Source organism: Platichthys flesus, chromosome 20, assembly GCF_949316205.1.
Source record: "Platichthys flesus chromosome 20, fPlaFle2.1, whole genome shotgun sequence".
Taxonomy (NCBI): domain Eukaryota; kingdom Metazoa; phylum Chordata; class Actinopteri; order Pleuronectiformes; family Pleuronectidae; genus Platichthys; species Platichthys flesus.
Window position 1 is genome coordinate 6,783,984 of NC_084964.1, and position 27,984 is coordinate 6,811,967.

Below are 27,984 nucleotides of genomic sequence, written 5' to 3' on the forward strand. Positions count from 1 at the left end.
TTCTACTGGAATTATTTAACCCTGGTACATATCAAAAAATTAAATAATTGTTTCTCAGCATGTGTCGTGAATATAACTATTGTTATATGACAACAATGTTTTGGTCACCACTGGAGTGTTAAAATAATTTGCAGGGCAATCTGTGTTGTAGCATTGCATATCTTATGGTTTTGTTTGTTGTTGGGGGAATTAAACGGTAAGCTCTTAGCACAACAGTCCAACACTAGAGGACTATGGATTTTAAATGATATTTCCATGGTGAAAAGGTCCCTCAGTAATGTGATCGCAAATACAGAGATTGTAAAAAGGGTTTTGGAGAAGCCATCACATTGTTTCTACACACAAACCAAAAAGACACACATATACAGACTTAGTCAGAACAAGATGTCTGATTTTATCTCAATCTCAAGTGGCTTCAGCCCAAAGTCTGTATCTCTCTCAGACAGACACACAGACACACAGAAACAGACACACACATTTGCCAGACCCATATACAGGGGCAACTGAGTTTGCAAAGGTGACATTTCAAAAGGGAATGATTATTCATAGGTAAGCCGACCAGCAGCCAGCACAGTAGGAAAAACACGCACCCCTGCACACACGCATGCATGCACACACACAATGACCAGTGTGCCTTTTGTCATGTGATATTCAGTATGGAGCATGAGCTCTGTGTCCATGTGGTGCATAAATGAGATGGAGAATTGCTGTCGGCTGCATGAATCATGGGGCTTGCTGGACCCACACAACCTGCAAAGCCTGTCAGGCTCCAGCCACTGGGAAAACACTGCTGTTTCAGTTCATACACAAATTGACACACACACATTCGCTGCAGCCACTGGAAATCAGCTACTGTGAGCAAATCATTCACAATGCGTATTAACTGTGAAGCCTGCCGATGTTGCAAGGTTGAAGAATGCTCCGGCCGACAGAACTGTTCATCTGCAAGTAGTACACAGGGGTAATGAAAAATTAATCAGTGTATTTATTGAGGAAAGTGCTCCCAACAAAGCCCTGTTGGGCATTTACAACCACTGAGAACAACAGAAAAACAATGAGGTATTTGGACAAAAGTTTCCAACATGACAACATAAAAAAAAAAATTATATCTCACAACGCTGCTGCATGTATGGATATGGACATTTTGGTGTTGGAAAAGTGACGCATGATTGTTTATGTTGTATGTCAATCTAAGATTAAGATTAAGATTAAGATGCATTTATTAGTCCCAAACACATGCACAGACATGCAAATGCACACTCATGCAGGTAGGGAAATTTAATCTCTGCTTTTGACCCATCTGGTGCAGGACACACAGAGCAGTGAGCGACCATGCATGGCGCTCGTGGAGCAGATGTTGGGGGAGTAAGGTGCCTTGCTCAGGGGCACTAGACAGGGTAGAGAGACTCTTGGATTTTTGGACAGATCAATCCAGGTTCGTCTTTTGTTGTCTCTCCATGGAGTCGAACCAGAGACGAACCAGAGACCTTCTCTGCCCATAGTCCAAGTTTCTGCTACTAGACCACCGCCTCTCCCCAAAATTGAGAGGTGGGGTATCCTAAATTGATATGGGTTAGGTTAACCTAATCTCAAGCCTCAAGCTTTAGAGGGTCTTACAGGGTTAAGTAGCATTGTGTCATCTGAGGGACATTGCATATATCAGAGGGTGCAGTTCGATTAAACCTACATGTTGACACTGGGAAATAGGAGAGAGGCCGACATCGATCTCGACACTTTGATAAGACCTGATGACACGCTTTGACGGGCCGGTGCAGGTGACCTGAAACTAAATGTATACTGCTGATGTTTCCCTTCAGTCCCATCACATTATGACTACTAAATTTGTATTTATATCCTGTTTTTCTTGAATCATGTTGACTGAAGGAGTACACATAAATGAACTGAGAGCAGCAACAGTCAGCTGTGGTAAATAGGCATCACTTCTACATAAACGTACATTGTTGTCAAAAAAAACAATGTATAAAAATGTTTAAAATGTTTGAACCAGAAAATTGAAATACACATTAAAACAGGTGGATGAAAATGACTTGATCAAGTCCCTTCCTTTTAAATCTGCCCATATTTAACAAAAATATGTCTCATTCAGAAACACACCTCTTGTAGCTGTAACGTGAAAGTTATTTGCCTCCCAACGACAATTAGGCTGAGGGGGGAAAGAAAGAATGTAAAATCTTCCTGTGGCCATTTTAGTTAATTAAGTACATTTTTCAATAACATTAAAATGATCAAAAATCGACGTAGCACATCCAGGTGGTAAAGCCTGGTGCCTTCAATGTCCACAATGCAACGCTACACAAATCCCTTGAAGATATTTACCAGACTTCACAGATTTTCCTCTAGAAACACAAAACCTTTAAAAAAACACTTTTCACATATGCAGTAAACACAATCTAATTTGTGAAATTGGTTCCACTTAAACCTCAAACCTGATGCAAGAGTCAATGTCGACAGAAAGGATAAAAAAAACAGAACGTTCTGTTCCCTTCTTCCTAGCAAGAACAAAAGGCTACTAACAAGCTGCAAGTAATGATGATCAGCATAGTGCTTTCTTGGCCACCCCGTTATTGGCAAATGGTGGTGATGGTTGCTTGCCAAGACATTTAGCCATCGTTGCAAGACATTAGGCAGCACCAACTTCAGGAGTAGCAAAGTATTTGCAAAAATATAATAAAAACAAGACTTAACATTGGAGACAGCACTTAGGGTGTAAAGAACTGATGTCAGGGACTGGAGCAGGAGTAACAAGGTTCCGCCGATACATGATCTTGACCTAGGGTGAGTCAGTCTCAAGTTTCCCCTGTTTTATATTATCAAATAACTAATTAAAATCAGAAAATCAGGAAAAATTTCACTCGTCTAAAAATTACAGAACTCTTTAAGTAAATTTGTTCTTGCTAACATGGAGGAGACCTATATTGCAGCTGGCCTCCAGTTGCCGATCAAGAGGCTTTGGCTTGACTTTTTGGTTGCAGTCATGTTGTTCACCTTAAAATATAGTCTATGGCTAACACCAACAACGGCAAAAGAATGAAAACATATGAACAGAACCGTGATATAATAAACAGTCGGCATAAACGACAAATGTAGTGAACTCAGTCATCTGCATATAACATTACTCTAACTTAATCCTCAAGTCAAGTTGCTTTAAATCCCATTTTCAATTAGTTCTAACAGAAGTAGATTGAGTTACAGTTTTAACACAGTTTTGAAGCATTGCCTGTTTGGTTTTTACCATTTAGAGCTATTGCTCCTTGTTACAGGTTTTCCTATCAAACACCCTAGTTATCATTGTTACAACACAACCACAGGATGAATTTCACAGCCTTGGTTTGACACCACTGAAAATTGTTCTTCAATATTCAAGCCGGGAAAATCTTATCTCATAGATCAAATATTATAAATCTACAGGTGGGGCATCTCTCTAGTATTACCTTACACCTGCAGATCATCATTCAATACTGCTTCTATAATTTCAATTTCTCCTCCTGAAACTAATTAAATAAATTTACAGGTGGCAAGGTTTCTTAATAATTCCGGCAAAGTGGCCCAACAGTTTATTACAATGAAAGTTTTTATGGCCACTTGAGAAGTATTTAATTGTGTTTTTGCCTGTGATAATGAATCTTTATAGGCATACTTTGATATGATAGCCTATGATAGTTGTCCTTAATGGGTTCCCTCAGGATTGGAAATTAAAGAAATGAGAAGAGGAAAGAGACAAATCAACTCTCTTTGTGTCTCTCACTCTCCCTGTCACACACCATTGCACACACACACCATTGCACACACACATGCACACAGCAGGAGAAAAGAGTGTCTGTCTAATGACGTGAGCACACTGAGAGGTGGTCTTGATGTGAGGCAAAGGGCCATTACTAATGCATTGACTAGAATCCTCCTCCGCTGACGCACCCTCTCACCCCAACAGCGACAGGACATATTTCAATCAGCCCTGTTCGCCTTGTCTCAAACACTTTTTTGCACCTGGACATGTGGTTTTTCTCTTCTGCCCAATAGGCCCACACACATGGAAGCCCAAATCGCCCGTTTTCTTTCATTATGTTATAATGCATTCAAGATCGCGCCAATAAATGGAGAAGATTATGAAGTTCACACAATTTTGGAAGCTGAGATTTCCAAGATAATAAAGCAAAGGATCTGTGTGATGAAGAGGATTACTCTAGTTTGCAGAGCAGACAAAAGTGTGAGCCCACAAAAAATGATGTCACTGAGTTGCTTTCTCACCAAGAAAAATAACGGTTAAGAAAATAACTAGGTGTGGACTTTGGTCAGACATGACATAGATGAAACAATTAAATAAGGTTACATAGCTAAGAAGATTGGGAAATATTCCAAGACACTAAAGCTTTGATATTCTAGGGACTACAATCATATATTTGTGAGAAAAAACGTAATTTGTATCGTTTGCAATTGGATTCAGCAAAAACTTGGTTAGGACCATGACTCAGCTTTATTTGAAAGGATGAACCTTAATGCAGGTTAATGAATGGACGCTTGGCTGTGGAAGGGACTGTTTTATGGACCAGCAGGCCTGAGAATAAGCTGCTGTAAAGCCAACCTCCACTTTGTAACCATTTTACAGCCAGCGCAGTATAGCTTGACCATGTTTTTCATAGTGGAGGCAGACTTTAGAAGGTTGAGTGCAGCTGCAGTGGAGTAGGGAGGAGCTGGTTATGGAGAGGTGATCCTAAAGCTCAAAGAAATAAAGTTTAATCTGAGAAAACTTCAAATCCTATTTGAATTGCCAATAGATGTACATGATTATGATTGGGGCTTTACATATCATTTTAATTTCTTTTTAGTCATTAATTAGTAACTTTAATCTCAGAAAATCCTCAATTTATTCTTTCTAGATTCCTTTTTTCTCTATCTTAAATATATTTAGTTTTTTTTGTTATTGGTTCCCTTCCCCAGCTCCATAATTTTAGTTTTTACCGTCAATGGCCCTAAATATTGATCAGACTTCAGACATAATTATGGGGTTTTCTATTCTCAAAATTCACAAACAAAAAAATAGATATTTTGTTTGGCTGAGCTGCAGTTGCGTACACGGAGCAGAAACACTCTCTTGAGACAGGATATTGTCCTCTGCAATGGGGTCCTATGCCTGGGTGTGGTTTTTAATATTCACATTATCTTAATAAACTCAATTGTGTTGACTACAAAATAATCACAAAAGAGTGAGAAATTACTGATGACACAGATGAAGAAAAGCCGTAAAGAAAAAAAAAGCTTAACTCTGAAAAACTAAATATGCAGCAGTATGCTTTAACATTTTGAGCTTTCAGTAAGACAGTGACTGCAAAAAAAGGGGATGACGACATAGTTAATTACAATATTTGGCCAACCAGATTTTGCCTTGACAGGTACAAAAGGAGATTTTTGCAACACGACTAATTACCACGAGCTATAGTCATTACTTTTGTGATCGGTTGAATCCAAGATGTTAAGGGTCCGAAGCATTTGCAGAAATCAATACTCAATCGAAGCCTGTATGACTGGAGAGAAAACTCTGACTTAATGGCATCTTAAAGGCTCAGTAATCAGCTTGCGGAACAGGAAGTCCCAGGCGCTGATTGCATAATTAGCTGCTGCCATAGCAAATCAGATGCTAATTACATGCAGGCTGAGAGCAAACTGAGTGAAAGGGGGTGAGCTTTCTTGTCCATAAATGTGGACCTCAGTCACAGATGGTGCTGTTCTTGAACACACCTGCGTGCACACAAAGCAGATGCATGCACACGAAACAATGGGGGCAGCCTGTGGAAAATGTGCTCCCTGAAAAAGGTAAAACATGTAGCATTTGGTTTCGGAAGCACAAAGCAGTGCTGCCTCTCGACGAAGAGGCAGTATTTGCCACTAACCTCTAACTTCTGATCAGGGAACAATCACAGCAACATTTTATAGCTTTTGCTTTGATTTTTAGTTTCTCACTGTTTTACTCAAATCAGTTTATCAACACATTAAACTGGAACTCCACTGAGTTTACACACTGGTTATTGGTGTTGGGGAGTGATTATGCACATTTGGAGAAAAACAAGTGCACAACCCTTTTGTCATGTCTTTGTTACATGACTGAGACTAACTTTATGGTGCGCCGACTGTTTAGCATGTGAGCCCATTTTCTATTCATGTCACAAATTGATCCTTAGGTCATCTGAATTCCATAGGTGCCTTTGCTTTACTCTGTTTTTCCTTTGTTCGAATAACTCAGCTGACTGACAAAACAACCTAATGATAAATTATACTATTACCTCACCAACACATAATAAACTAAATGGCTATTTATCTTATTTACACAAAGGCATGTCATTTCTGTCTCTACATGGTCGCCCATTTAGATTTCTCCTCTGATCTCTGTATCGCGCACGGCAGAGTTCCATCGAGATGAGCGCACACACAGGTGAGCAACCTCCCACCAGCGGACAGAGAGCATCCATCTGAAAAGATGTCGCATGAACCACCTGAGAAGCAGTGAATAGTATCCATATTTTTTAACGCTCCCAGGTGGATGATGGTGATGATGTTGGTGAAGATGGTAACACCCACTCTCCTGCGAGTAGCAGCCAGAGTTGCTCTCCTGCTCCGGGTCCAAGTACAGAGAAGAGCCTAAGTGTTGCATGCCCTACCCCAGACAAGCATCTGTTCAGTCACCACCGGTTGACAGGTTTTGACCAAGCTTGGCTGTCAGAGAACTACTCCCTCTGGCTGTACAAGACTTATCTTGGTAAGTATTACAACGGACACCGAAGCGCCGTGCTGCGCAATTCTCAAGCGGGCAAGCACCTTGCTGTTCACATGGGACGCGCATTTCTCAACGCCGGTCAGCCCGCGATTCTGTTTTCCCCGCTTGTTGTATTTAACCGTGAACGAACCACGCCTCACCTCCAGCCTCAGCATGAACCCTTATTAACCCCACTGTGTCACTTCATAATAGCAACAACATAAACCAAATCAATGTTGTTAAGAAGCTTGTTAGGAAAGGGATGACATTACCAAGCAACACTATATCTATCACTGTAAAATCTATTTTCATCGGACCATTGTTCAAAACCAGCAAATCTCCAGAAAAGGCACCCGGAGCTGCACACTTATAATAATTTTAGTTTAGTTCAATGTACAGTTCAGAAATGCAATGTACAGTTCAAAATCATTTAAAGAAACACATTAACATCATGATTCCTTTAAGTTTTTGTGTCCGTGCCCCTTCCCCCCCAAAAAAAACTGCAAACCTAGGGGAAACACTACACACCTCTACAGACGATATGTTCCAGACAGAGAACAATACATTCACACTGCGTTTTTTTGGGGTCAGGAGGTAACCCACACAGAGTTACTTAAATATGAGACCAGACACTTCACTTTTCATCTCACTTTCAACCTCCACCTTGCCTGTGTGATCCTCTCTGCAGAAAGTTTTTAGAAACAAACTTACAAAGACAACTTCTCTTAGAACCTTGTTTGTTGACCAATTTCAAGCACAGAAGCAGACTATGGAAATTTGAATGAAATACGTACGTGCTGTCATCATAACCTAAGTGGGCTGCTTCTACCTACACTTCACATTGATTGGTTTGTAGACAGGCGTGTGTCTGACATCGACATGTTGTCAGTTTGGCTATTGTATTCGCAAAGTGTCCCTAAAAAAAAACAGTCTTTCTGTTTGAATAGAGAATAAGAATGAACCAGTTCAATATCTCACCCTTGAAATATTATTTTGTCAGAAGACAAATTATAATTAAGTAATTTTGGATCGTTGGCCTGGACCGTGGCCTGAGCAACCTTTCACACCTGTTATTTAGTTCAGACTGGACTGAACTAAAACATTAAGAAGGTCCAGATCAAACAAGGGGACAGCACCCTGAAAATTAAAAGATAATCAACGAGTGTGGTATACTAGCCTGACGTTGGCATACTCAGGATTCTAGTCCGAATGTGACTTCCCGACCTCAAATGTTGTGGGCGGAGCTAAGTTCCCCTGGCATCCAGGCTAGTGGTATACCAGACGTCTGCCCCTTCCACATTTCTGCTAGAGGCTCCATGCTACCTTAGCTGTCACTTGCAGAATGAATCTGGATGGTTAAGTGATTTAATTTTAGTTGCACTAAGGGCAACATAGGAACCGGGTTTTGACAAGGACGGAGAATATACTGAATAAAAATGTCTCAGGCGACGCTTCATGAATTTAGATCATGTGACTGTATGTCCATCAATGTCATCGGAGTGATATAATGAATAAGAGCTCTTTAAAAATGTGTCCAATTTTGACAATTACACCAGTAATGGGTGTATGGTCCATAAGACCATATGTCTGATGGAACAAGCGTGTTTCTATTTTAATTGTCTCCAACAGCCATAAAGCAGCTCACACGTACATCCCATAACCGCAAATGAAAAACCCTTTTTCACATTGTAGTAATTTTAAGTCCATCACAAAATATGCAGATTATTTAACATGCGCTGCCTTTATCTGGATTTAATTAACTTAAGGAGAAGCAAGTCTTAATCTATAAAGCAGCTGTGGACAAAAGGTATTGTCAGAATACAACAAACATCTATCAAACTCATTTTATCATTAATTAATTGTGTTGCATGAGGACAGTACAGAAATACAGGCTGCAAAATTGTTGAAGTTCACCTTTAAGATCTAATGGATGCATTGTGTGGCACAGACTAAGAGAGAAGGAACAGAGACAGTTTGGGGTTTGCGAGTCTGGTCAGTTCAGGTGACTGACTAAAAAATAATTTATGCTTAGTGTTAGATATGCACCTTCTGTCCAAAGCCTTCTGTGGTCACTTGTCTGTATAAGTGCACGTCTCCTTAAAACTTAGAGCTACAAAGAAAAGTGTTGAAGTCTCAGACTAATTTGACTCAAAGCAGCATCATTTAAAGCATGTTTTTGTTGTTTTTGTCTAATCATTGATTCCAGTAACCTTTAAAGCTTGTTTGGGATTGGTCTAAGAAGTCATTATAAAAATATCTTTGCAGTCTGGAAAATCATTCAATTGAACCCATTTACTAAAAGAAAGAAACATGTGATATGATAAAATTATATCAAAGAAGATGGAAATCAGCACCGGCGGGGTTGAACTTAGGGCTTGAGGAGGCAAAGCTCAGCGCCAGAGGGCCCAATTTAACCTCTGAATGCATTAAATAAATCTCTACTGCTGGATCAGCAGGGGTATTCTGGTAGGTTCCATGACCTCGATGGTGTCAACAACGTGCACAGTGGTGTGACGTTTTCAAATAGCCGTACTTAATAAATTTGTGGCTTTACCATGTGTGTTGCAACTGTAGCAAAACACTGTCGATATAAAGACACAGCAACAGCAAATAACGCACACAAGTCAAGAGTCACGCGAACACACACAATGAACGGATTAGCTCACCATGACTAGGCAGCTAGTCAATGCATGACTTCACATTACTTTGTTGATATTTTAATCCCTGTCTTGTCAGTCATTGAGTTTTGCCAAATCCGAATACCCCAGGCACTAGCAGCAGGGCATTAAACCAGAAATATCTATGTTTGATCTTTTACCACACAGATTTAATTCTTAAATCCTGCCCTTAAAGTAAAAACCGTGTTATAGATTTATTTCTGTTTGTTTGATAGTAGACATATACTTAAAATATATATTTTTTAAAGTTATTCCGAATGTGGTAGCTACACTTTTCCTTCAAGTAAGATTGGAGGTGTGGGTTTTTGGACATACATTTGCATGGTGGCGCACATAGTGTGTGTGGCGGGGTAAGAGCCCCACCAAAAATCACAAGTTGACACACAAGCCCATCTCTGCTTTCCTTTATCTATCAAACGTTCTCATCAAGACCTGAGCATAAGACGATGGAAGCAGAGGCATCAGGACATGCTACAGTGACTCCTCTCATGCTGCTCACCCAAGGCAGTGTTTGCCAGATGGCAGCCAGAGGAGGGACCCTGGTACAGAGCCTTGACAAAGTGTTCCTCACCAAAAATAGAAATAAAAGATGATCTCTTAGAGCTGGTAGCACTCCTGTTTGGACTATTGTGCAGCTAAAGATTCATAATTTTGTAGGGATTTTCTGTGGTCCCGGTTTGTGTTGCTAGTTTGTCAAGATGTCAGTTTCAGAGCTTATTGGGTTGACTCTTTTTCGGTTTACATTTGATCTTATCCAGAAATGTATACTAAAAACATAATAAAGGGATACTTCACCAAGAAATGTAAATGCACTCACTGTCACCTCACCACTATGCCGATGGAGGGGTGAGTGAAGTGTCTGCAGGCCCGGCTTTTCATATTCCACTCGAAACAAGGTAATTTACCCTGTGTTTTCAGCATCATGTGTAATTTAAAAAAAAAGTATAAATGACCTAGCCTGACGTTGTCAGACTCCCAATTCTAGTCAGAATGTGAGTCTGAGACCGCTCCATTGGGCTCTGATTATGGGGTGTGTTTCAACTGACCAGGAAGTAAAATTCCTCTTCGCTCAATTGGATAGACCTACAACCAATCAGAGCAACGTAGTTTGTGACGTATGCTTAGCAACGCATTGAGAGTTATTTACTAACGCCGGGTTCACACCGGACGCTTCAGCGCAGCGCCAAGCCTTAAATAACAGCTGGCTCCCATCCACTCCCATGTTAAAACTTTGTGCCGGTCACACCGGAGGATGAAACGCCGCGAGGCAGCCTTGGCGAAGCGCGGTACTTCAGCCTCCGGTGTGACCGGCACAAAGCCGTGCAGCAATCTACTGGATCAACGGGTGATATTATTAGCGCTGCCGGGCGGTTCAGCGTCGCTTCAGTGTCCGTTGTGAACAGCCAAGCGCCGGGGTGATAGGGATTAGCGCGGTGCTTTGGCGTCGCCTCCACGTTCTCTGTTCCTCTTTCAAAATGAATGCGCTGTCAATGTCTTCTAAAACAGACTCAATGGCAGCATCTACACATCTCAGCTCTCCAGCGGCAGGCATGTTTGTTGAAAACGAATTCAACCCAAGGGCACTTTGATGACGTGGTTGATTACGTTACCGTTGATCATCTGTCAATCATCGTATAAAGCCCGCCCTGACAATCTGATTGGCCCGGTCGGGGCATAATTTTTTCCCAATGGAGCGACTCCAGACCGAACTGCCCGACCAAAAATGTTGTGGGCGGGGCTAAGTTCGTCTGGCATCCAGGCTATAAATGACCTACTTTTGAGTCAAAATTGCATGCCATTTTTACCGAAGAAAAACCTAATATAGTTTTGGAACTGATTCCACTAAATGTATAAATATACATAACCAGCTAGGGCATTAGCCTTGGGGTATGCTCTTTTCAACTGCCCTACTAGTTTATTTATATGTTTACTAGGACCCCAGAACAAACTCCCAACTGACTGCATTTACGTAGTTCTGTCATTCAAACTTTCATGATTTATCTCTTAATTCAACCATTTCCACCAATGGTCAACTACCATGCAAGGGACAGTCCCAACCACTGCTCTGCTCTGACCTGGCCAGCCTGTCTCATCACTCTCCAACAAATCCACAGTGATGTTCAGTCTGCCCGGAACAAGTAGCACTGCTCAGAGGGTGTATTATAACCTTCTGAGTTATACATGTAATGATGGCTGAAGCTCTTGGCAAGACCGCATGCCCACTCACCCGCTACCAGCAAAAAACTATGTTCAGCAGCAGAGAAAACAACACTGGACAGCATATTGCAAGAGTCATGTTGAGTTATGGCTCCTTGGGTTGCTTTTTCTAAACTGAAAAAAATTGATTGATTTCTACATTTTGACCTGAGGAGCAAAAACACATTCTGTCCTCAGGACACTGGAGGCACGCCACAACACATTCTTTCTACTGTGAAATAATAACAAAAGTGCAGCCACAATCAATGTTCCTGATGGTGGATGATCCAAAATGATTCTCTATGATGCTATAAAATGCCTTTGAGGAACACTCAGCATCCCCGTGTCTCCCTTTTTCCTCTAAACACTGACTGAGATAGCGTATCAGTGTTTCACCAGCGCCATTCATTAAACATTCGCGTGCAGAAAGAGGAGCTCCACATCCCAGCCAGACGGCTCAGATAAGGAAGACATTACTTATTCAGAGGGCAACATAAATCTCCATAAAACCGAGTAGGGTAGCCCATACAGGGAGGGAGAGAGAGAAAGAGAGAGAGACAACATGTACTCATTAAACGGTCGCTGTACTCCATGATGCACCACGCTGGAAGCCGCGACACCGATGATGTATGAAGGGGCAGCAGAGTGTAATGGCACATCCAGAGATGTAATTACGCTGGCTTCGCTTCAAAACGACAGGTGGAAGAGTGAGTCAAAGAGCAAGCGCCTGAGAGAACTTTTCTGAATGAAACTGCATACTCACGGGAAAAAGATGAACAACCAAAAGGAATAAGAGTAAATCAATCGCTTATGAAAACAATGAAGATCAAATAAATAACCAAAAATAAGCAGAGGGTAAAAGAAAGGGCTTTGAATTTGTTTTGATACTGTGGCCTACGTTTGTACATATGAGAAAGCTTTGAGTGACTTTGAGTTATTAGAGGTACCAGGTTTGTGACAGGTGCACCCAAGAGGTTCTTGGGTACAAACACCCAAAGGTGTACGTGTGTGAGCAGCTGTGCATGAGTGTGCATAAGCATTATTGAGAAACATAGAGCGTGAGCTTCCATAAATAAGACAGACGATAAAAGTTCCAGGAAAACAGACTACGTCAGCACAGCGTCAAGTCTTCAAACAAAAATATACACCAGAGTTTCTGCGGATTTCAACAAGTTACAAAGACCGTGACTAATGAAATTTAAGACTTATATCAAATACGACATATATTAAGGGATCCGAGTGGCAGAATTATTAACATTTTCCAATAAGTCAAGATAAAGTGAAGTTGCCTGGTAGAGAACAAACCTTGATATGCCATATTATCTCAGAGCCAGGCCTTCCCAGAGCCAAGCAGATTTTGCTGAGATAAATAAAAGACAAACCTAAGCACATTTCTGATTACGTTTTTTAAGGTCTCAAATGCAGATTATGTAATATTTTTGCCTTTAGCCTCTGTAGGACCACGCACAAACACAAGGCTGTTTGGTTGGGTCAAGGCTCACAAATCGCTTAGTAAGATATAGGGAAGGATCATGTTGTGGGTTTAAATTAGTACTTTGACTCCATTTAAACTAAAAATATACTTACCAACATACTGCATGAAAATGTCTCAGCCATGAACAGAAATACATTGCCTGGTCTGATAAATCTCCATTTCCGCTGGGGCATGCAGATGGAGGGGGTCAGAATTTAGGAATGATCAATGGTGTTGGGATGGCTTGCTGGCAGACTTTTGGCCCCTCAATACCAATCAATCATGATGTGATTTCCACAACCTTTGTGAGCTGACCATCTGCATCCCTTTATGGCCATTAGCTATCTTCTAATGGCTAATTCCAACATGATAATGCACCATGTCAATTCAAAATCGTGTGATAAACATGACCATGACATCAGTGGCCTATCCATGGAACATCTTTGGGATGTGGTAAAACAGAAACATTTATAACATCTTTTGGAATCCACAACCACGAAGAACTGAGGCCATTTTGAGAGCAAACGGAAGAATTAGCTGGAAATAGAAAGGTATCCTGATAGTGTGAGTTTATGTGGTAGAGGCTGCTATTTTTTTTGGGGAGGATTTGATTATATTGTCATATGTGTCAAATGAAAACAAGAGGGTAAACAAGCAAGACACTAGTGTAATAAATTATTCAGTCAAGGCTGTTTGCTCTCGTATCAAACTGAATCAACTTGATGTGATGTTGAAAGTTGGCTTGGCCCAAAACTAGCCCAAAACTGGGCCAAACCAACTATGTCCAGTTCCTCTATTTTTTTCCAGTTATATAAACCCTGCCTTTTATAACTTTAGTGTCTGCTGCAGTATATATTTGACTCTCAGAATCCCCCCACAGGTGCCAGGATAGGTTTTGTGCCAGTCAGCATGTAAAGCAGGGATTACAAGTCTCATTCCCACTGGGGCCACCCACGCTTAATATGCATACACTCAAAATAAAATACTACAAGGCCGTATGGGGAACAGAGCTCACCACGCACGATTCGATTGAACAGTAAGTCACACACACCAGCCATTTAGCTACCTGCAGCGTCTCTTACCAGTAAAGTCTATCAATGTGTAAAGACTGTGTCAGCCATTTGATAGTGTGCACCAAAGGAGGGAGGGAAGAAGTATGCTAAAAGTCCAGAAAGTGATAGTGGATTACTCCCTTCAGGTCACAGGGTTGTCAGGCTTTATTTACTTATTTCAAAATTTATTTACTCATTTCTACATTTTCTTTTTTTATTTATTTGTATGTTAATTTGGTGGGCTGGCTTAACTCAGTCTATAGCCTGAACGGTTATAGCGGTGTGGTCATCGAATTTATGACTTCTGACTTGAGTTGGCTGGTATATGGGAGCTTGTGGTGGGCAGTAGGCTTGGCTGACAGTCATCACAAGTCCAGCACTGCAAGTTCACATTTTAGAACTCAAAACAACACCACCCTGTGTAGCACTTGAAGACAACACTGAGATATTTGCTCAGTGAACCTGTGAGTTGCATTCATATCGGGTGATGCGACTCGTTTGAACTTTGTTAGAAACATTTTGGATGTTGTAAGTACACGAGTAGGCAAATAACAAAATATTAAACATAGGTGTATTGGTTTTGAGACATTTTAACGAAATGTTAAACATATCTTAAACTATTGATTATCTGAATCACTTCGTTTAGGACTGTACTGTTCCAAACCAACAATGAGGAAACGTGAACTGTTTATAGTTTCGTGTATTGTTTAATCAAGTTCAGCAAGGTTTTTGAATACCCAACACAAAATGACATTCCCTCAGAGAAAGGAGACAAAAAATGTAAGCAATAACGCAGAGCAGAAACTGTCAATCGTTTGTCTCAGCCAATCACTGCCAATCAAAGGCCGGGAGAACATGAGTGTTCAATCACATCCAGCGGGGTTAAAAAAGAGCAACAGGCCAGGAATATTCAATCAGGAACCATATTTCCTTCATTATGCAGTTACATAATAGTGAATAATGAACAAACAGAAGGATGATTTCCATTTTATCTTGTTATGGATGCAAAATATTGTAATAAAAGTCAGCGAATCTATTATGTGTGGAGGTGTAATGGGGTGCATTGCTCTGGCAGAACAAGAATAGTCTTTTCAACGCTGTTCCCCAATTAGTGTTTGTGACAGAGCAAGGTGAGCAGACAAGATGTGCACTTTTGAAGGTCCCAGTTATAAAGTCCTTGCTCTGACTTCAATGTTTTCATGTGCTTTGTCGGATTGTAAAAAAAACTAAGGGGCTCAAAAACAATTTGTATAATTCATGTGTTCAGAGGATAATTTATTCTTCATCTCATCAGTCAGAAGCAACGGATGGAGAAAAAGGCTTCAGAGTCAAATGAGTGCTGAAAACAAGCTTACTACTTTACAGTGTGAATGTCCCAGTTGCTGAGCCGATCATCCAAGGTAACCATGACAAAACATTCCGTCGATCACTCCTGTAAGACAGCAGCACCCCCGACACAGCAAACAGTGAAGATGTCATGTGTTTGCCGTGCTCTGGTTATTGTTACCGCTTTCCACTTGGCTAACTGCCCCCCCGCAAACTGTGGACAGGAAAATCCCCAATCGGGTAATATACTGTATACCATGATGCAATGCTCCCATTGCAGGCTGCCAACACATTTTCTTTTACCCCGATCACTATTTGTTGTTAGAGTGATGGATGCATAGTGGAACAAAGAAGATAATAAGGCGAGAAAGTAGCACCCGGTTTCATTCAAGTTTGTGCAGATAAATCAGAGTCTCTGCAAATGTCTGCAAACATAAAGTCAAGTTCACATGAGGAGTGAGAATTAGAAAAATGGAAATTTACGTTTTTTTATTTTTCTCCCACCTCTGTTTCTTTGCTCTCTCCACACTCACTTTCACTCCATCTATTCCACCAAGGTGCAGCACTCTAAAACTAGGATTGTTTGCAAGAAAGTAAAATCAAAGACACTTCTATTGCATGCAGTTCTATTTGGCTCTTTACAACAAAAATACACACAAAAAATGCCAGAAAAACAAGTCTATTTGTGGGAGAACACAGAGTGAGTTGTTCTGCTGTTGAGATACATTTTGTTACTGTTTGAGGATAAAATTGGATCATCAAAACACACCTTCACTGCCCTCATTTTCAAGAAAAAAAGAAAATTCATAGTTTCCAGTCTGCTTATTCACCAACGTCGAATATCCGAAGCATGACCCCTATGCGGACGTCCACATGAAGCCCGAAATTTTTTACAATGTAAAACAAATCCACCTACAAAAATGGAATGGATTATGGGAACAAGTTCGCCTTAGTGGAATGCCAGACTGACTCAGACCCTCATTTTCGTATATGAATGGAACAGTGTTTATGTAGATGTGACTAGAAAGAGAACTAAGCTTTCAGCATACTGGAAAGGCAGAAAGTGGAACTTTTAACCTGGTCTCATTGATTGTCATGTTACATTACTATAATTTCTGAAACTAAATGCAATATTTATACCAGAGAAATGCTAAAAAAAACTAGAAAATCATATCTGCTGTGACCCTACCTTATTTAATCCAATACATGGAGCAATTGTTCATCAATTACTTTGCTGGGTGTGGAGATTTCAGGCTTTAAATATTGCAGCAAATATTTAGGTTTTGTCGCACAATGCACTGATATTAACACATCTGAAGATGTTAATTCAATTTAGGTCCCATAAGCGTGAGGGGTAGAAGACAGCTGTGTGGGAAGAAAGAGGGATATAGGAAAGCTGATAAAATGTCTAATTGGAACCATTATACAGTGTCTTGGTTCCCCCGGCTTTCATCACTTTTACGGCTCTCTTAGCTCTACCCTGCTATTCTCCCTCTTTCTTTCTCCCTTTCTCCCTCGTTACCTTATCACCACCATCCTTCTCTCCCTGTCAACCCCAGGTCTTCCTCTCTGTCCATCTTGCCCTTCCTCCATCGCTCTCCTCATTCAGCTGCAGTGTTTGTTGAGGTACCAGTAAAAGTGGCACCAGCAGCTGTCCAAACACTGATGGCCCCCTGCTGTGTGTGTGCGTGTGATTGTTCCCAGTTGATTTCATGTTAGCTGTTATCATAGCCCAACATTTCCACTGTTGTCACCATGGTACCCAGAAAGGAAAGGGTACACAAAGAAGGTGGAAGACGGAGAGAATTAGAATCAGAAGATGAAGGGGGTCACAGGAAAATCGTGATGTGCTGAAGGAGTTTTTGGGGAAAGTAATTGAAAAGGCAAAAGGTATGAAGGATGAAACAACTTGAATAAAAACAGGGTAATTGGGGACATGAAAACAATAAGAGTCAGAAACTATAACTATGTCACAAAAGACCAAATAACACAAAGGCAGCTGCAATTAAAGGATTCACTTGAGATGTTCTTTTGATATAACGTGTTAAGGAGCAGTCGAGTACCCCCAAAAACTCCCCATGTCATTGTAGATTACAAATCCTTTTGAATACGTTAAAAGTGTTAGAATACAAACCTAAAATAAATTAATGAATTCTCATCCACTCACTATGTCGGACTAAATAAGCATATTTTAGCATATCCACTTAAATAGTTCAGTGTCAGTCTGCGAGTTCTCTCACTAAGACATTTGCTTCAGGCTCTTTATGCAATTCAAAGTCCAGGTTGATCCTCTGTGGTACCTGACAGGGAACCTTCACTCTCTTTGAAATATTCCTCCATCTCAAAAACTGTCTAGTTTTGACTTCATACCATCTATCTCAAGACTGCTAAATTTACACAATGTTTTTTTTAGAATTTATGACTTCACATCAATCCAAGATTAGTAACTGCCAAAGTTCAGCTTTATGCTGCCACCTGTATAACCTTTTTCAGTATTAATAGCTTATGTATTTTTGAAGACAATTTTTTGAGCTTTCTGCACTTTGCTCTGGAGTGACATTGTTAATGAAACTAGGCCACAGATGGAGTGGAAGAGGCAGCTTTAAATTATGCCATTCATACCCATCTCCCTGAGAACAGGTGACGTTTTACTGGCCTGAGTGGGCAATTAAAAATCAAGTTTGACAATTGTCTGTGTCGTGATCCCCACTCAGAACAGTTATATGAACAAATCTCAGAGGGAAAAGTGAGAGCAAGTAGAATGACAACATGAAAAGGCTCACTGCCTCTGTCATTCTCACCATCCCCTCTGAGCAGTGTATATTTATGAAAGGTATACTTATGGTCAAAGAACATTCTCCACATTAATAGAATATTATAATCACAAAATCAAAACGGAGCATCTAATTGTCAGTGTATAAACAGTGGAGGTGTCAACATTTCTCAATTCTAAGATGCATGGCGCTGTAGATGTGGATGATGATGTGACAGAACATAATTGATTCAAAAGTTATTGTGGCCATGTGATAATTCTGATGTTAAGGAATAAACTGTGTTTCTGCGAATAAAATATGCCGCAGATATTTACTGTTTCACCACCTTAATTTCTTAATCTTTTGAACTGATCTACACAAGGCCATTACTCTAGAACATTAAAAAATTGGAACGGCTGTTCTTCACAAATGGGTAAAAGACTTCAACAATGCCTTCATTACTGATAGACCTTTTTCTGAGTAAGGTCAGGGACATCCCCTCTGCCTCAGACTAACACAGACAGTGAAGAGACTGAACTGCTGCATGGGTGGATCTAGGGCCAGGAGGGTCATCTTCCCAATTAGCCCCTGCTGAGTTGAGAGAAGAGATGAGAAATGACTGTGCTAGGTCCTCACAGCATCTAGTACAACCAAGCAGATCCTCAGTGCAGCGGTTAGTGAGCATCTGATTGCTCCAGCTACAACATATCTACCTACTGAAATACAATTTAATGTGGGAACAGGTCCGCATGTGTTGAAAGCCAAACCAACACAAACCTTCATTTTGTTTAACCAGAACGATGGGCATTTACATGTGACTTTTTTTTGGTGTTTGATAAAGAGTTCATCCACTGAGCAAGGTATAATTGCTCAAATAATTTCAAATGATTGTGAATTAACTGACTTGAAAAACTGTTTTAATGTGTATTCAGGACTATGTGGAGCATAACTGTCTAGTGCTTGTTTGTCTTTTTGGACCTCTCTGGTCTTTGTGCATAGGGATATTGATATTGATTTCACCTTGATGCTCTTTGTTTTCTTTTCTTTCCATATGTGTTTGCAACTACAGTGCGACAGGGAAAAATGTACATATGCACACACATAGGGAATGGAAAAATCAGCTCACAACACAATGCATCTCTAAAATATTCAAACCTCATGATGTGAATTGGAGAAGAAAGTGTATTACACCCTGATCAACCAGACGTTATCAGCAACAAGCAATTCTCTTTTATTAAGCTTTAAAAGTCGTGGTAGACAAAGGGATATGTGCGTGTGTTGTGTTTATTCGAGTGTGTGCCATCTTATACGAGTGTGCATGACGGTGATGTGTCAGCCGCTACTACATATGTAATTCCTGTCATTGCCACTGTCCTGGTGTGACTGCAGGAGCTTAAGGCAACAGCTGTTACCTGCTGCTCCGACTGTGGTGGCTGGGTCACATTTCTGTCAGTCTCCGTCCTGTCTCTCCCTGCTTTTTTGTAATTCAAGGTTTGTGCTCTAAATATCAATCAAACCTTGGATAAGTTCCACATCCACTTGCCATGAACCAAAATGCACTACATTTAATTGCAGGGCTCTAAATCTATTTTTGGTCAAATAAACAATAGTGACCTTGATTAATTCCTCAAAGTGAAAGGAATCGTAAATGGCACTGATTGTAGATCATTCAAATCGAGGTAGGAAGTCCATACGTGGTAGAGTCCAAGACTTAGTGCCTACCTCGTATCAACATGCGTGATCCAGTAAGTGGACAGTTCACACCTGGTATTTGATTGCTTCTGCACATGCGTTTAAAGTGACCACTTGAGGCGCACAGCTCTTCAATGATAGAACATTTGGTTCATTTGAATTGTAAATAACTAGAAAATCAATATGTGGATATTGCAACTCCTTCCTGTCAGGTCTAATTGCTAGTGCCATCCGACCTCTGCAGCTCATCCAGAATGCTGCCGCTCGACTGGTCTTCAGCCTACCTAAATTCTCGCCAGTACTCCACTCATTCGCTCCTTTCACTGGTTTCCAGAGGCTGCCCGCATCCAATTCAAAACACTAGCGTATCGTGCTATGATCGAATCGGGTCCAGTCTACATCCAGATACATGGTCAAACATTACACCCTAGGCCGTCCACTCCGCATCTGCCAATCGGCTAGTTGCTTCCTCACTGCAAGCTAACCACTCAACAAGATGCTGTCCTGGCTCCTAAATGGTGGAACGAGCTCCCCACAGCAGCAGACTAAAGACACATCTTATCCAACTACACCTTAGATAAAAAGGAAAGTAGCACTTTATTAGCACTTATATGGCAGCTACCTACAGCACTTTGTAGTTTGGCTTTCTTGGAGAAAATTGTACTTGCTTGATTCTTGTTGTTCTGGGTTTGTACTCATGGTTGATGCAGTTATTGTAAGTTGCTTTTGATAAAGCATCAGCTAAATGTAATGTTATGTAATGCGGCAGTTAATGTTGATATTGTAAATGGTAAATGGATTGTATTTACAAAGAGCAATTCCAGTATTATTGTGGTTCGAAGGGGGCTTTACCCACATTCACTCATTCCGACACATTCATTCAGAGCTACCGCATGCAGTGCTTTTTCTTTCGAACACCACCTCACAGCTTAAGGGGCTTTTCAGTATCTTGCCCAAGAAGCCTTTGGCATGCGCATTCGAGGAGATGGGGATTGAACCAATGACATTTTGATAGTTGTTGACTGGCTCCATCTCCTGAGCCACAGTCGCACCATTGTAGTGGCAGCCAAAATTAAGTCATCATATGGGAAAGACATTACTGTGAAAAATTACGATACATTCATTATGAAACTGCAGCGAGCCAGAGGATGTCGGCAATGTGCATTCACAAAGCCAAAAGACTATGGCCACATGCTTACAAGACTACCAATGAATGTGGGCATGGTGACTGGCTCTCAAATGCGTCTGTAGGCATCTTGGGTGAATTAAAAGACTAAAAAGAAGATTCAAAGATTCAAAGAATTAGAATTACTTCAAGCTGTCTGCTTGGGATCTAATCACCTGAGGTGAATATTCATTCCAGATAGGAACAAGTCAAGACCAGGTCTAAAGATTGTAATAGTAAGCAATAACAGCAACACATCACATTACCACTGAAGATATATTTTCACTGAAATGCTGCTCACACATAACATCACTAACCTCTATTCCCAGGTCTGTGTGTAGATACAAAACATCTTAAATCTAAACTTCTAAATCTAAATTGTTTTCACAAACGCCCCTCACATATCCTTGCAAAGAAAGAGTTATTACTTTAAACCAAGAGGAGTTTGGGGTCGTGTGCAATAAGCTGCGGATGCATGCGTTATCCAAAGTTCAGTATTCAGTAGTTCTTTTATATATTTATTTATTTTTGCATTCCCCACTGTGAGCAATGGTGTCCAACACACAGGCGCACTGGCACAGAATTTGATTTGGGGGCCCCCACTGCCTCGGAGCCATCTATTCTATTGACCATTGCCCATGTTTGTCACACACTGTTAATCTAACATACCCATTGTCATTTTTATTAGTTGTAGCTGTGTTGCTTGCCTGATACCGCTTGGCTTGTTTATGCCTCTGGCCGTCTCTGTTTGTCTGATTCGCTCGAGAGCTTATAAGACACGTTTCGAAACATAATGAAAAAGTCAAACATTTTGCGGATAGGCTGTTAACCTGCCACACAAGACAAGACAAGCCAACACGAGGGCATCAGGGTTAAAGTGACTGGAATGATCCAGATTGGAGATCCGACATCATCAATCATCGTTAAGATCTAAATAAATGTGATCGTCATTTTGAATTATGAGTGACAGAGACGAGTAGACACACACACACACTAACTGCAGACAGGGGAGAAGCTAACACTGTACCGTGATCATATAGTTGATACTGTCCAGCGTTCAATATATATTTTTACTGTATGTGTGAGGTACTTACCAGCAGGGGCATGGCCAGGTCAGCAAAAAACACAAAGGCCGCCCCAAGTGTGAATCCAACAGCCACAGGTACGAAAGCAAAAGAGCCGTACTTCCCAGAATCCTCAGCCATGCTGATCGCTGGCGCAAGCAACGACCAATAGGAAGCGGCCAACATTACCTGAAGGAAGCAAAAGTAGAGAGAGAGAGAGTTTTGAGAAAACATACAGAAATGTTGTGCAGTTCGAATAAAAAGAACAGTGAATTTTTTCAATTGTAGTTGACCCTGAACCTACTCCTATCCTCCTGCCCCTGTGGATGTTGTGCAAAAATATGACACCATCAGTGGATAAACATTATATTGTTCTGTTTTGTGGAACAGAATCCATTACCCCTATCAGGGTCTATTCGAGGTACAGATAAGCACACACAATATCTACAGTTCCAGTTGTTTATCACTGAAAACATGCCAATTGTTATTCTCTTTGTGTTGTGGCAGATCCTCTCACATTAATTTCCAACACGTTATCAGCGCTGGAAACAAGAGTCTGTGTTCAGCCCTGCCAATCAAAAGCAATCATGCAGTCGTTTTAGGCTGCGGTCGGCTGCAGCACTCAAACGTGATGTACCGCTGACATCAAACCCTCTCAGCTTTTGTCAGTCACACAGATGGAGTATAACATCGCCAGAGTTGATTGCAGTTCATTTGGCATGGCTGTAAGTAAAACTCTTTGAGCGGGAACATGCATTATGGTAAACACTGCCGTTTGACTCCTGTCATTGCCTCTTAGCCTTGTTAGAGCCTGGCAGCTGCAACTAGCCGTCATGGCTCCGGACGGCAAATGATTATTTCTTCCATTTACAAAATGATGCCCCCGAAAAGATTATTTTTAGTTGGGATCAAGATTGTGATAGCAGTCAAAAATATGATTAGTGTCATAAAAATATTTAGATTATTAAGAGACTACAAAGAGCGGTATATTAGCTCTGACTGATAAGCCACTATACCTTCTGCTAAATGTTGACCGTTTCGGGTAAAACATGATTCTGACTAGAGCTGTCTAATTTTCGGAATGAAGATAGCGTTCATTTAATCTGCAGATATATCAGCTCATTATTATTATTATTATTTAATTATTAGTTGGTTACTATAACCCTGTGTACTAAACACACAACCCCAAGCATACATGGAGAGGCCCTGAGCATCAACAGGGCTGACTGCTGCTTTCTTAGGTGAGGAAGGTTGGAAAGGAGAAGGACTTGAACTAAGTGTAAATCCATGCAATCCGTGTGTCAGCTGATTCTTTTTTCTTTTTTTTTATGGAAACGCTCTGAAAAAGAAAATGATGAGGGAAATCGATTACTGTGGCCTTGGAGTTTAATCTTGGCCAATTCTTCAAAGCTGCACCAAACTGAATCACTGGCTATACAGGCTGATTATGCTACTTATAATAAAAGGAGCAGCCTGAGGAATAACTATGAAGCTCCATGCTCTTGTATTCACTTGGGAACTGTTGGTCAATCAAAGCAAGTGGTTCCAACCATGATTCCCTGTCAATTAAGTGTATTTAACTCTATAAAGTTGGCTTCACACAACCCACAATTACAGAAAACAGGACACTCGTGAGGGAGATTATTTTTAACTTCCACGCCAGCTCTCTACCAATCAAGGGTGCAGTTCTGCAATCAGGTGGACATTGTGCCCCACTCTGCCAACTGAGTCAGTTGGGGGCTGTCTACATGTCACTTACCACCAATTAAGAGTGCTCATGATTAACATTTGGACATGGTGCTGTTACAGCGGCCAAGCATCAAAAGTGCAGAGAATATACATGAACTTTGCCTTTGCTTGTGTGGGATTTCATGTTTTTGGTCTTTTATCATCATCAACTACTGGAACATGTATTATTTGTGTTTTGATGACTGATATTGTTCAAATTTGAATGTTTTTCATTTTTTTTGTGACATGAAAACAATCTCCAAAGTTGCTCAATGTAGCTTCATACAAAATGTCCAAGCTAATTTTTTTATAAGACCATATAAGAGAATAGTGACACTGGTGCTACCCCAACATCAGATATATTTGTGATACGCATTCTCCATTTGTTTGTGCAGCCACAGACATCCAGAAATGTAGAGCAGGTTTTCAGACCTACTGAATTCTGCACACAGTCTCTGAGAAAAACTAAAAATGGAAAAAAAAAATGTTGATCTTAGAACATAAGGAATAGAAAGATAAGGAAAATATCATCTACTTTTGCATCATCCACCTTCTTGTTCAGTGGCTTTATAACCAATATATTTTTTCTCTGACACTATTTCAACAATGTGCTTCTGATCTTTCATCCTTCATGTCTTCTCGTTCTCATTTGCATTTCCTGCAGTCAACCCCCAGGTCAATTTAGCAATCTCCCGTCTCACTCACTAAGCATGCATTCAGAGTCTCCAGGCTATTGAATCACTTATCTACCACTGATGCCAGCACATAATTACTGCCCTGTTATTTCAATCAGGGTCAAATTATATTAGTGTTTTTGGACTCATGTTAGATTCAGTCATGGAGCATTCTGCTTTATTCTTATTATTATATGAACAAGGAAACCAAGCTCGAATCTATCTGCATATGCATGCATCGGGTAAGCGTAATAATTTGGGGAAAGGACTGACCAAAAACTGCAATTTAAACTAAATGTATTTTATCACACAAGCCACATTACTAAATTTACATTATTTTGACATTCTGAGCATGTTGCTAACCTGCGTCTTATACAAACTGTGAACAATGTGTGGAAATCTTTCACTTGGTGTAGACATTCATTTCCATGTTGTGTGACCTTCAGGTTGAATTTGAAACTTTTAATTTGTCCAAGACTCTCACAATTAATGACATTCTTATCAGCCTTACCTGGACATTGTTAGTGGTTTTGTGTTAATAAGAAAATGTTAGCAGGACAATCATTTAAAAGAGGTGCTAGTATTCCTGTGGCCTTCAAATTGTAAAAAAAAAAAAACGAATAAAAAGTAACTTTACCAAACAAAGAACCAAATTAATTGGATTAATATAACACTTAACACACCTGCTGCCAGTGATGGAGAAGTTAAACTCACCATGGATGATGGAAAGTGAAGGCATTGGCAACTTCATCACCATCTTTAAGTTATTACTTGGCTATTTGATTAATAGAAAGTAATACACAAACAGAATGAGAAAATTAAAGAATAAAGAATGGCTATAGGAGCACATACTATCTGTTTGGTACCGGAGGTTATAAGGTCTCTTGTGTGTACATCCTGTTAAGATGGCGTGAGGTCATGTGAAGAGGATGAGGGGATTCTTGTTCTGTGATGAACTGGAAAATGCCCTTTGAAAAGTGTTTGTTTAGTTTTTTGGAGTTTTCCAGGATTTTATATAGAATGTGGATAGTACTACTACACTGGGACAAGCTGAATTCTTTAAGACACATTCAGAATTTCTGCGGTTAATTCTATCAGTGAAACTTTTTCCAGTGTGTGTTCAAACCTGCCTTGCAAAAGACAGCATTAATTATCGTCCTGCTTTAATTAACCTAATAAAGAACAGGAAAACTGACAGTATGAGTTGCTTAATCAAACTTCCCTCGGAAGTCTCATAAAAATGCTCTCATCATTAGGAACACTTTTCTCGACACTGTGGGATGCACTGGTCTGACACCGCGTGAGAACAATCATCTGAAGGCTCGTTGCAGTTTAATTAATCCTGCAATCAGGGATTACCGTGCTGAGTTAGAAGGAATCATATGAGCGATCAACGTCAAAACCAGAAACCAACACGGACTTCTTTTAATGGTTTTCATTACCACTTGTTTTTTCTAGGTAAAGTGGGGAGAAAATAGGTGCAATATTCCGAGGGATTAGTGTTGATGCTCATATTTGTACAGTTGAGAGATTAACAAGTGGCTCTTTGAAGGTGGAGATGGAAAATCAACGCAGAGACATGCATGAACTATAGATGTAAAATAACCTGAAACAAGATTGTGCAGGTCTGCTTTTCAGCTGAAGACTGTTCCATGAGATTGGAGTGGATCAAGTCTGGAGAGTTTTGTCACGTAATACATTGGATTTTATAGACTTGCTAGAAGATTAATTACATCCTAAAATAGAAATTGCGAGACAAGACAACAGACATATGTATAATTTATAGACAATTAAAACCCAGTCTAGAAAAATTGCAATGAGGCCAAAATCACTAAATATGTTCCCATTAAACCGGACAAAAACTGATCTAATTTATTACCTAATATAATGCTACTCTTATCCATTAGGATTTTCCCTTTTCTATGCAGAAACAATGCAAACTGCTCTGGACACACGCAGAAACAATGAGTCTTTAATACATTTAAAAAATGTCTATAAAAGGTTGTCCCTTCAAAACCAATCAAATCACGCAGTTATCAAAGCTTTGTCTCCAGAGTAAAATAAATGAAGAAATTAATGCATTACATAATCTAAGGGACATTATTGTTCAACAATGCTAAAGCCCTGAGGAGAAGGCGAGTGGCTTCTGAGATACAGATAAAAAAAAAGGACATGTTTCGATTGAGAGTCAAGGGAAAACGTCGCGTCACTTTGCATTTTGCAAGAACCGCCAATAGCATTTTCAATCTCCAAGGATATATTAAATAATTCTGTCTGTCTGTCTGTCTATGAAGCAAAATCTCAAGAACTGCTCATCTAATCAGTTTCACACTTGGCATGTGTGTTGTTAAGGGCCCAGGGAAGTGCAGTGTTGAAATTTGTGTTGGTCTGGACCCGTGATACATTCAATATTGATCAAATTTGAATAAACAGGCAAACAACTGATACTCCAGTGTCCTGTGTTCTGTGTACTGAGTCAAACAGCTCATTGTGCAGCAGTGGTGGTGCAGTTTCAGGGTTCTGTGTTCTGAGTCCTGCAGCCGGTCTTTACTTGTCAGGGCTCAATTACTCACTTTTACGGTTTCAGAAAAGAAAGCTCTAACCAGCATCACCACAACAGCCCATTCCAAAGAATCAAGGTAATTGTACATAATTAGGAAAAAATATGCTGATGCATGTTTAGTATTTCTATAGTAAGACTGCTTAATGAGTACTTGTTGATCAAATTAATTTGCATTCTAGCCTTTCAGCTGTAACCTGAGTGCTGAGTACTGTTTCCATAAAAATAGAAGAGATAACAGTACAGGAAATATATTATCAGTAAAGCAGTTAAAGCTTTTCTCTGCATATAGAGCAAATACTTAAATCAATAATTGGACATATACCACTTTAATACTGATTAAGTCCTGTTTTATTTTATACTTTGCCCTTATTTTTTTAAGTAATAAAGCAAGAGAATTATCCTTTGGGGAACATGAATCATAAGATTTGATTGCAATCCTTCCAAACCAGACCAAAACTGGGTATTCTTAAGTTTAAGTGGCTACGATGTCTTCAATAGTCCTGAACTGCAGAGCAAATGCAAGTATTGCCCAGTTTAATAATACAAGCAAAACCCACAGTTTAGAATTAAAGCCATCACTCACAACCTTATCTTTAGCCTGGCAGCTACGATAGCTTGGGTGTAAAGGTGCTACACTTGAGCGTTGAAGTCAAACAGCTCAGAGAAGGGTTTGTGGAAGCTACGCTGCCATTCTCACAGGCCTGCGCTCTTGCCAGTGGGGATATGAATTAGTGCTTGGTTTCAATCTCTGAATACTAATTCATCAGTGACATTCAGCCTGTTTTCCAGTTGCAGAACATTATGCCACAGGGCTGTTCAAGTATACTATAAAAAGCCTGAAGCTCTACATCGT

At 40.2% G+C, this 27,984-nt stretch overlaps 1 protein-coding gene across 2 annotated transcripts in view; it reads right to left on the bottom strand.

Annotated features, from left to right (window-relative positions):
* The window catches only part of LOC133976239 (zinc transporter ZIP11-like), a 114,541-nt gene that overhangs the window by 72,424 nt on the left and 14,133 nt on the right, over positions 1-27,984 (bottom strand). For both annotated transcript variants that reach the window (XM_062414390.1, XM_062414389.1), the window contains exon 4: positions 22,197-22,355. In XM_062414390.1, coding sequence (XP_062270374.1) covers positions 22,197-22,355 — 159 coding nt within the window. The remainder of the gene's footprint in view (positions 1-22,196; positions 22,356-27,984) is intronic.